The following is an 11,840-nucleotide window of genomic DNA, read 5'->3' on the forward strand; positions in this document are numbered from 1 at the left end:
TCAAATTGAATATATAAATATTCGATCAATTTTTTCTACATTGTTTGACTTTTATGTGCGACTTCATAAATTCGAACACTAAGTTGGTAGCATAGGAACTCTTTCTTATACTAATCGAAGTGACTATCTATCAATGATACTCAATATCCGGATAGGTCAAATATTTATAAAGTAATATTCAAGAACCTCAACATATGATTATCTATAATTCATCTCTTTGACCCTAATGCTCAAGATGATCTAGGATTTAACTGTCAACCCTAAAACAGTCATCCACATCATATTGCAATCTTTCAAATCCATCACATAGATTATCTTGATCAAGATTTTACTAAATTGAAATACAGTGATGCATTAACTCCTATAATTTGGAGGCGTCAATCTCATCTTGATCTATACACAAACTTTATATGTACTTGACTGTACCTAGTAGCCTTCCATCATTGTATTAGAAATACAGATAGTCCAATACCTAAGACAGTGAGTTGCTTGCAAGTCACTATAGTGATCTCAGGTTAGAGAGATACTTATGCCTATATGTTTCACGAGCTGCTCTTGGCAGGAGAGTACTCAGCATGTGAGTCACTTGTTCCGTGACAATATATTTCTATATCTCATCTGTATGCCATACTAGTATCTTCACACTCTTTGGTTATGAAGATAATCAATCTATATGGTACACAACAATCTACACTCGATAAACGTCATCATTCTATTAATGATGTATCATTTAGTTGTGAACATGTTTAAGAACTATTCGATAAATCCTCCTCTATCGATCATAATATAGTTCTAAGGACTTCATCACAACACAAGAGTTCTAATAATAAAGATGTATACCTTGTGATGAAAATATCAAAATAATTTTATTCATTGATCAATAATTTATATATAAAATCTAATTATTTACAATAAACCAATTGATTTTAGGATATAATTTCCAACACCACCAAGAGCAAGGTAATTCATCAAGAAATCATGTCTTCAATTTCTTTTGAAATATTGACTGAGATTTCCAAGATTAATAACTTATTTTTTTGGAAAAAAAATTGGGTTTTCAACTGTCCTATTTTTGGCCATCCACATTTATCAATTTTACGATGTCGCCTGTTGCCGTCGAGTGCTGGATCAAAGAGCCACAACTGCGCTGCCATGTGCCGCACCCCCGATCATCAATTTTGGGCAAGCTTCCATGGAGCCAGAAAGGAAGAAGGAGATCACAGATCCCCTATTCTGTCTAACTAAGGAAGAAGAAGAAGAAGAGAGGAAGAAAGAGAAAAAGAAAGAAAGAAAGAAAGAAAAAAAACAGAACAGAAAAAGAAAAGAACAAAAAGGAGGGAGAGAGAGAGAGAGACTTTCCCTTCTCTGTCTCTCACTTCCATCTTCCTCTCTCTTTCCTCTTTCCTATCTCTCTACCTTTTCTCTCTTGTAGGGTTCTTGGATCTTAGAAAAAAAAATTTCTAATGGCCTAGATTTATTAATAAAAAATCTCAAACACTATCACCTAGCCCATCCTTATGGGGATACTAGATTTTAGAAATTTTATTTTAAAATAATTATGATGGAATTTTGATCAACGTATGATATTTTTATTAGGCTCAGAGAAGGATTTTAAAGATTAACTAGATCTATAATTGGATTTGCTTTTAAGATAACTAGTGTTTTATCTTTATTAAATTTATCTAACAAATTATAAATTGATAGATTAATAAATTTTGAATCATATTAATTCATGATATGCATATGATGGAGGTATTTTGAATATTGAAGATATTCTATTTCTTTTGAAATAATTATAATAAGGTATGATTATAATAAATGACATAAATTAATTGATTTGATTATCATTTATTTATATTACTATTGAAAAAAGATATGAAATTGGATAATAATATGAAGTGACAATCTGACTATCTAAAGGATACCGACAATGGAGACTAATCTATTGGCATTTGATTTATCCTGAGGGTCTATATCGTCAATGAAACTAGCGATATGTCACCAACGAGATTAGAGACAAATCACTAGTGAAACCAGAGGTTTTGAAAGAATTTGCTCACCACAAGGAGATACGCAGTGTTATAATCCTGTCACATAAAAAATATGATCATAGCTTCTGGTTGATAAGAAGAATTTGAGAACTTGATGAATTTGAGAATATGAACATAAGTTATCTGTATGATGAATTTAAAATTTTATATATGAATATTAGATAGTATGATATCTTAAGATATGAATCTTTGAACTGACATATTTATTATGGTATTATTGTTACTTAATTTATTTAGTTAAAGGTATACATTGCTTATTAGGCTATTTAGCTCATGATAAATTTTTTATTTTTTTACAGATTCAAAAAATTAACTTGATACAGGATTTTCTATTGGGAGTGCGATTAGAGACAGAATTAGTCTACTTATTTGATTTAGGGTTTATCAGAGTAGATGCAAGACCTTGTTTAATGTTGATCTTGTTAAACATTTATTTTCTTTTTGTTGGCATTGAGTTTTGATTTTCTTATTTGAATTAAGATTTGAATATTTATTATTTAATTTAATTTTACTATCTATTTATGATATCATGATGATGTCTTGTATGCTTATGGAAAGAGTTTTCTATGAGTATACGGGGGTTGCCACGATTCTCAAATCATGATCTCAGGTCAGGGGCATGACAATTAATATGATATCAAAGCATTAGTAAATGAATTAAGACTTAGAATCAAATATAGGATGAGTGTAAGTAGGTAGACACTAAAGATATCAGGCTGTAGATCTATGATAATTATAATGTAAGATATCTTTATGATTTTTGATTAAACATTGTTATTATGTATGAAAGGATCATAAGAGATTATGACACATACAGTTTGATTTATAACTAATAATTTATAGATCATATTATGATTAGTCAGATGAATCAAGTTATGATTATTTGAACTTTGATCTAAAGTAATTGCGAGAGGATTGATCATAAAATTTTATTATGCACTGTGATTATCAATTGGCTCATTAGTTGTTCAAGTAAATTGTAAGCTCAAATTTGATATGGGAGTAGTACTATGATATTGCTCCTAACTTTGAAGTTAATTACTTAATAGCAAGATAACTATTCATTCTTGGTGAGTTGCTTATGATTTGGACTAAGAAGATCTTATATGATATTTAATTAGAATACTTTTCGAAGTTGCACTTGGCATGTGGATCGTGTATAAACTAGAATGGTAGGAGGAATGTATATTTAGGAATATTACAAATAAATATGTTTCTGATGGAAGAAGTTTTTTTTGTTTTAAGATCATAGAGTATTTATCTCAGTGGAATCATTAAAAATTTTAATTGTGATCTTTGGATCCAAATGATAGATCTTATTTATGTCGATTAAAGACTATGTGGTATATATGAAATTTCAATCCAAAGATTATATATATATATATATGTTGATCGAGAGATTTTTTATCATCATGGTTGAGGTTGATTAATGAAATTTTTGATTGTTATCTTTGGATCAAGATAAATGATCTTTCTTATATTTATTTGAGATTTTGGGATACATGTGAAATGGTAATAAACTTATTGTTAAGAAATTGATTTTATTTGAGATTGTGGAATATTCATTTTGATGGAATCTTGATTTACCATCTTGGGATTAAGATAAAATATTTTAGTTGAGTCTAATGAAGATTATAAAGGGTATGTGAAATTTTAATTTAAAAAAAAAAATTGGGATTATGAACTGAGCTAGAATTTCTTTGCCATTGTTATTAAGGTCAGTGTTAAAATCTAGAATGGTATAAAAGAATTTGATTTTGAAAGATTTGCATGATTATTGTGGATAGCATTTGATAGATACTAAAGGTCTCAAGAGAGGAACTTTAGAAGAGATGATGGAGTTAGTTTTATTGATGCATTTGATTTAGGGCCTTAGAACTTGATGGAGCATTCAAAAAATTCTTCTAATTGCTTTTACAGAGTTTGATTTAAAATTTTCTAGATGATTGACAAAAGAATCAAGATCCAATTCATGTTTGAATTACAATAATTGGCTTATATGATGTTTTTTATTATGTTAATTGACACAGGGTTAATTTGGATGGATTTGTTTGATGTATATTGGGGACAAGAATTAAAATTTTTCCTTGAATTTACCAAAAATTTAAATTTTGGATATTTTCACTATATAGTAGTGTTCTGATCAAAAGCCATTTACTACATCCAAAGAAATTTTGATGATTTGAATCAAAGTGCACAGTGAAAGTGTGATGACCTGGATTATGTTGGATGTTGCTATGTGATTTTCATAAATAGTTCTTCTATCTTCCATGTTAAAGAAATTTTTAGCATCCTGAGTTTTAGATTAGTGGACCAGTGATTCTTAATCTTGGATTTAAAATATTTAGTGATGGATTTCTATTCTTTTAGATTTTAAACATATGTTTCTCCATCTATTAGAAAGAATTTGAGATTGTTTATCGATCTTAGATTTTGACCTTAGACCTTTATCCTGAAATATTCATCTATTGAGAGTATAGTAAAATTATTCATGATCTTATAATAGATCGATTAAATTATGAGCAATTGATATTTTTAACAAAAAATCTGATATTTTTATTTGAAATGAAGATATTGATTTTGATAACCAAAAATAGTGGTTTTGGTTCTAATCAACATTTGTGGTATTGACTTTCCACTTATGGGACAATTTAATGGTGAAAGTATATTAAAAATTAAAATACCAAAAAGTTTGATGATGAGATTAAAACTATGAATTTCCATTTTTGATAGCTAGGATGATTAATTATCTCTTAATTTGAAAGGTTTTACAATAGAAGACTTGATTTGATTTTCTCTTATGAAATGATTTCATTGTCAAACAAAAAAATATATTTTTGATTCTTAATTGATTTGGATATCGCTATGTCACTCATATTAGTGTATTCTTCTATCTTGAGCTAAGCTAAGTTTTAACATCCTGCATCTAAAGTTAGTAGACCATCGATTTTTAGCTGTGAATATGAAAATATATTGGTGTAGACCTCTTTCCTCTTAAATTTGAAGCTTGTACTCTTTCGACCAATATCACTTCTCCGTCGGATTGAAAATGTTTGAAGCTATCTATTGATATTGAAGATTATTCTACAAGAGATAGATTAGAGTCATTTGCAATCTAATCTTATGATGGATCGAGTAATTAAGAGTAGTTAATATTTTGATGGAGAAACTTGAAATCCTTATTTAGAATTAAGATGTTGATTTTTCTTAATTTACAAGAGATGGATTCGATATCGATCATCTATAAGAAGAATCAAGCTATGAGATATTGAACCTTATTCTTATGATAAGATCTAATAATAAAAGTAAATCTATAAGTAGAATATATTGAATTTAGGGATGAGATCATGATTGTGAAATCTGAAAATTTAAAAATCTTTCGTAGAAAATTTCGGGACAAAATTTCGTTTTGGGGCAAGAATGTAGCAACCTAGCCCATAGAGGCCCGACGACCAAAGAGCACATCCCAAAAGGCTTGTGCATGCATCCTAAAGTATTCTAAAAAAAAAAAAAAGGAGAAGAACATGAGGAAGAAGACTCCCGATGAGAGTCTTCTCCTTCGATGAAATAGGAGTTGGAATCAAACTCCAGGGCTCTGCCCTATAAAAAGAAATGCTCCTGCCTCCCACAGCCTCCCCTCACTAAAAGTCCCTCCTCTTCTCTCTATTTTTCTTCCGAGTTCTTCCCTTTGTGCTCATGGATAAATGGCTTTGTGCTGAGAAATTCGTGGTCCAAAATACCACCAAGAGCAAAGTAATCAATCAAGAAACCCTCTCTTAATTTTTTTTTGAAATACAGACTGAGATTTCTAAGATTTAATCACTATTTTTTTTGAAAAAAATTAGATTTTCAACAGCCCTATTTTTGGCCATCCACGTTTATCGATTTTCCCAAGCTGCCCATCGCCGTCAAGTGTTGGATCAGGGAGCCACGGCTGCACCACCATGTGCCACACCCCCAATCATCGATTTCAGGCAGTCTACCTATGGAGCCTGAAAGGAGAAGAAGGGGATCATGGATCCCGTGTTCTATCTAACCAAGGAAGAAGAAGAAGAGAGGAAGAAAGAGAAAAAGAAAAAAAATAAGGAAAGAAAGAAAAAAAGAGAAGAAAAAGAAAAGGAAAAAAAAGAGAGACTTTCTCTCCCTTCTCTCTCTCTTTCCTCTTCCCTATCTCTCTATGTTTTCTCTCTTGCAGGGTTCTTGGATCTTAAAAAAAAATTTGCAAATGGCCTAGATTTATTAATCAGAAATCTCGGATGCTATCACCTAGCCCATTGTTATGGGATGCTAGATTTTAAGAATTTTATTTTAAAATAATTATGATAGAATTTTGATCAAAGTATGATATTTTTATCAAGTTCAAAGAAGGATTTTTAAAATTAATTGGATCCATAGTTGAATTTGCTTTTAAGATAAGTAGTATTTTATCTTTACTAAATTTATCGGGCAAATTATAAATTGATAGATTGATGAATTTTGAATCGTATTAATTCATGATATGCATATGATGGAGGTATTTTAAATTTTGAAAATATTCTATTTCTTTTGAAATAATTATGATGATGTATGATTATAATAAATGATATGAATTGATTGATATCATTTATTTATATTACTATCGAAATAATATATGAAACTGGATAATGATATGAATTGATAATCTGACTATGTAAAGAACCCCGTCAATGGATCCTAATACGTTGACAATTGATTTGTCTTGAGAGTCTATGCCGCCAGCGAGACTAGCGATATGTTGCCAATGAGACCAATGACAAACGGCCAATGAGACTAGCGATTCTGAATGACTTTGCTCACCATAAGAAGATATGTGGTGTTATAACCCTATCATAAAGAAAATATGGTCATAGCTCATGGTTGATAAGAAAAACTTGAGAACTTGATAAATTTGAGAATATAACATAAGTTGTCTTTATGATGAATTTAAAATTTCATATATAAATATTAGATAGTACGACACCTCAAGATATGAATCTCTGAACTAACATTTTTATTATGTTATTAATATTATTGTCTGATTTATTTAGTTAAAGATATACATTGCTCACTGAACTATTTAGTCTTATGACGAGTTTTCTATTTCTTTCATAGATTCAGAAAATTAGCTTGATGTGTGGTTTTCTATTGAAAATACAATTTGAGATGGAGTTAGTCTACTTATTTGATTTAGGATTCATCGGAGTGAATGCAAGACCTCGTTTAATATTGATCTTGTCAAATATTTATTTCTTTTTTGTTGGCATTGAGTTTTGATTCCCTTATTTGAATTAAGCTTTGAATATTTGTTATTCGATTTTATTTTGCTATCTGTTTATGATATTATGATGAGATACCTTGCGAAGTTATGGGAAGAGTTTTCTATAAGTATGCAGTGGTTGTCATGACCTCCAGCTCATGATCTCAGATCGGAGGTATGACACTATTGTTGTCCCTCATCATAGAAGTTTGATGCCATAAGTTGTTGAGGTGCTATTGGTAGCATATATTGAAGAGGTTGCTCCCAATATAGAAGTTAGGTGCTACAAACTGTCGTGGTAATGGTAGTGCACCCACTAAGAAGGTTGCACCTAACACTCAAGACAAGCATAGGCTACACTGAACATTAGTGGTCTTTCTTTTGTCCCAATGGGACAACCACATCTTATATCCATAATTAGCATCGATAAGACAGCACCAACACTTCTCCAAATAGCATTGTGGGGATCTCGGTGGCTGAGACCCACCCTAGGTTCAAGGGATGGCTGTGTAGGAACTATAATGTTCCTGGCCATAGATTCAGCTTAATAGCCAGATGCATTGCCCTCGAAGTAGTTCCCCGTCACTCTAGTCTTGGAGCTCGAGGTTTCACTACTATAGAATTCAGCCTTGCTTTTGTCATAGGCTAAAAGCTTATGAATATCAGGCCTCCTTAAAAGCTTGATAAAGAAGAAGCCGTCCATCTCATGGGCGTAAGAAGAGAGGAAACGAAAAGAACCATGTCCATCTCATAGACGTAGGAAGAGGAAGAGGATGAGGCGTCCATCACATGAGCACCTCCTCTTTTTCTTTTCTTTTTGTGCACCTCACCAAACCAGCACGCCATCCCTCTTTTTTTTCTTTCTTACATGCCCAAACCTCTCTAATTCACCATATAATCTCTTGTATAGGTGCCCCCTTTATTCCCTTTTAAATAGGGATTAGTTAGGGTTTAGATGGAGTTGGTTAGAGTCCTTAAAAGAGGACTCTTCTCTTTCCACCGCCCCATCTTATTTTGCACCCCACTTTCTCTTGTGCCACTTTTTTCTCCACACGTAAATCTAGTTGGGCATCCCATGGAAGCATGGATAAGGAGAGAGAGTCCCAGTCTAATGGAATTCTGATTTTTTAATTTAATTTTAATCCGATTTGAATCTAAATTGAGTCAAACCCAATTAAAAATTAAATTCAAATCCTATTTGGACTAGAAAATCTGAATTAAATCAAATCTGATTAGATTAGATCTGATTTAATTCGATCCATATTTGATCAAATCAAATAATTAGCAATAATTATAATTAAGTCCTTCTAGAACTTACTAACCCTTAGCAAGTCCTTTATGTAATTTTTACATATAAGTCCAATCATCAATCACATTGATAATTGAATTCTTTTGTGATTTAAAATCGCTGTTCGATATCTCGATTAGTCAGAACTTCTTTTGTGTGTGACTCTATAGGTTCTATTCTGTCTAGTAGTGAGATATATTTTGATCTCCATCAAAATATCATTGAAACTTCTTTCAATGGATTGGAACAATTCCAACTCTATCCATCAAGGATCATCAGTCATCAAAACGATGCTCGATGAGTCTCGCGATCCACCAGTGACATCTAGCAATATGTAGTGGCAACCTAGTAGAATGAAAATTATGAACTTCTAGGTGTGATTACCGTATGATTCAATTCTTCTATCGTGAGTCTCGACTAGACGGAGGTTATGAAAAATTCATCAAACTCTATCATCTGTCATATACAAGATTGGTTTGACTCGAGTTCACTTGTAAATTTTTGTAGAAACTCTTTTCCAATGTTTACACTTGCTTAGGCCAAAGACTTTCTGAACTCGATCTCGTAAATCACACAGAACTTCTCCTTTTCTTCTAAGGTTGATACATTCTATCTAGATGCACATCCTATTCTTACAATGAATCTACTGCAGCCAACGTACACCTTAAGACTTTGTATGGCTAGAAAATCGACTTATGGTGTAGTCAAACTGCAGCAATCTCATTGTGAATAGTTAAGATACCACAGATCAAAGAACCATTCACACTACTACAGCATCGAGAATATCACTGATGAGTGAGTAAACATCCAAGTGACTTCTCATATTAATCACGCTCGGTACCTTTGTTTTCTAACAAATATCTGCATTTTCGCTTCAGTATCTCCATACTGTAGACTCGAGATTCATCCATCCCTGTGATGATCCTACGGTCGGAAGTAATTTATGAATTAACCATCAATGACACATGCCTCAAATTTTCAACTTTTGAAAATATATGTCATTATCTTGTTAATTTATTGGATGATTTATAGACACATATACTATACGAATAGTAATTAACTGTCTTAAATAATTAGGTTAAGTATGAAATTATATTTTAAAAAAATTAATGTATCAGTCGGATTGGTTTCTAGAGCATACGTCTAATATTTTACCCATCATGCATAAAATGTATGGTATCAGCACATTTAGATCAAGCATGTAAGGCCATATTTTCTGTATGTTTGGTTGTGAAACTTAAAAAGTTACTGCTCAAAAAGAATTCGTACGTAGCTACATCACAAGGATTAAATGCGGTAGCATGACCTTTACTGTAGAAGATAGCGTGACCTAAACTACCAAAACTGTGCACCCCCACCACGTGATCAGCCTTCCGAATTATGATGGAGCGCTGCCCCGGCCCGAGGGTTAAATGAGACAGTGACCCACACCACAGGAGGTGAATCCCCACCTGCTTTGGCGAGGACAATAGGACCTGCGTTGCCTATAGCAACAATTCCCTCGCCAATCTCCCAATAACTCGATCTACTCTAACACCCTCTTGCATGGTATTCACCTCCCTCTTAAGTCCTAAGAACATGGGATTTGTAAAATTTGTGCTATTTCTGTTCATCTCCATCATCCTATCACCTTGTTTGAGCATGCCAATTCTCATCATCAGCGCCATTGTTCGACTCATTATGCAGTCCATTCATCTCCAAGCAACAGCACATATAACGTGGCGGCCGGGCTATCCATTTGCCAGTCGACATCCTGAACCTTCTACGTCCAGCCATGCCACCTCTTCAGATCAGGCATATCCCCCATGCAATGTAAAAATTTGTAATGCTTGCTATAAGTCTCCATTAGAGCCAGTAGTGCGTGTATTCTGCCTTTCTAATATTGAGGAAGGTGAAGAGATAAGAGAACTAAGATGCAGGCACCTCTTCCATAGGAGCTGCTTCGATGGATGGCTCGAGCATCGTCGGAGGGCCACGTGCCCTCTATGTCGGAATTCTTTTATTTTACATGAAACAAGTGCAGAGCTCCCTGACATGGACGAGGAGGAGCTTGAGAACTCTGCTGTCTCGATTTGGTGGCTTTTGTATCTGAGTGGATGGTCATTGTGGTCAATTATTTTGGACACCATTGGATACCATGGCTGCTAGCCAATGTAAAAATGTTGCAGAATAGTGGAATGAGATTGTTCTATATATCGTTGAGCTCCAGTTATCGTTGTTTTAGTTACCTTAGTAATGCATGCACTTTGATTCAAGCTTTAAGTTTGTGACGGTTCAAGAAGTTGGCTTCAGGCCTCATTCAATTGGAATCTACTTGATTTTTATCTAGTTCATAGGACAGTATTTCAGGCTGGGTCTAACAAGTTTTTGATTTTCATCCACCTGGGATGGTTTTGAAGTTATTCTTAAATTAGGTTGGTTTGTGTTGGAATTTTATTTGTGTAGCTGCCAAACAAATCAAACTGGATTGATTTGGTTTTGTGTCAATTTTGTTGGAATCCGAACTTAACATAAAGCCAATTCAGCTCAACAAATTGCAGCCATAGATGCCACTTGTCATTTTAATAAAGAAACATAAAATATGGATAAACTTAACATACACTTATCATAGATGCCACTTATCTATTGTCAAGGATTTAGATTATTCATTTTTGATGAAAGTAATAAACATGTTCAGAGGCGAACACGCTTGAGGTACCAAAATATCTTACAAGAATGACACAGAATATAAGAGTGCTCTTAATAGATTTCGGACTATGCTTTCAGCTGTATCTGTAGAAAGGCTAAGTGACAAGTTAATTAGTAGATCAAGTTCTACTTCTTGATGGTTTTTATAATTGGTTATATAGTTAATCTTGCCTGTTAAACAAACGCAAGCATAAACAGGGGAATGATCTATATATACTCTCATGCTAAGGATATTAATAACAGAATTCTCTCTTATATCTAATTAACAGGAATACATTTAATTTTAAATTCCTTTGATTATTTATTAAAGTAGAGTTCGTTTGGAGGTTTCATGGTTGGTCTTGGGTGTGAATCATGAGCTGAGGACCATGAGCCGTATTTTAATACCTTTAGATTCCGCAGCAAATATATTATTTTGTACACCCAGAGTAGGCATAAGTATTCGATCAGTAACCTGGAATTCAGCAATTTAGCTGATCCTAGATTTCCATGTCGTACATATTAGGATAGTTTATGTATAACATTGACCGGAAGTGGGTAACCAACCTGTCTCAACTCG

General features: G+C 32.9%; 1 protein-coding gene across 1 annotated transcript; it reads left to right on the forward strand.

Moving 5' to 3' along the window:
• The first annotated feature begins 10,171 nt into the window (after nucleotides 1–10,171).
• Nucleotides 10,172–10,741, forward strand: LOC109504962 (uncharacterized). Its single transcript, XM_019846529.2, has one exon. The coding sequence runs from the start codon at nucleotides 10,172–10,174 to the stop codon at nucleotides 10,739–10,741; it is 570 nt and encodes a 189-aa protein (XP_019702088.2).
• The last annotated feature ends 1,099 nt before the right edge of the window (nucleotides 10,742–11,840 follow it).

The sequence above is a fragment of the Elaeis guineensis genome, chromosome 1 (assembly GCF_000442705.2).
Source record: "Elaeis guineensis isolate ETL-2024a chromosome 1, EG11, whole genome shotgun sequence".
NCBI lineage: Eukaryota > Viridiplantae > Streptophyta > Magnoliopsida > Arecales > Arecaceae > Elaeis > Elaeis guineensis.

Coding starts and splice junctions, on each gene's coding strand:
- LOC109504962 (XM_019846529.2), top strand. CDS start 10,172: ATGGGATTTGTAAAATTTGTGCTATTTCTGTTCATCTCCATCATCCTA.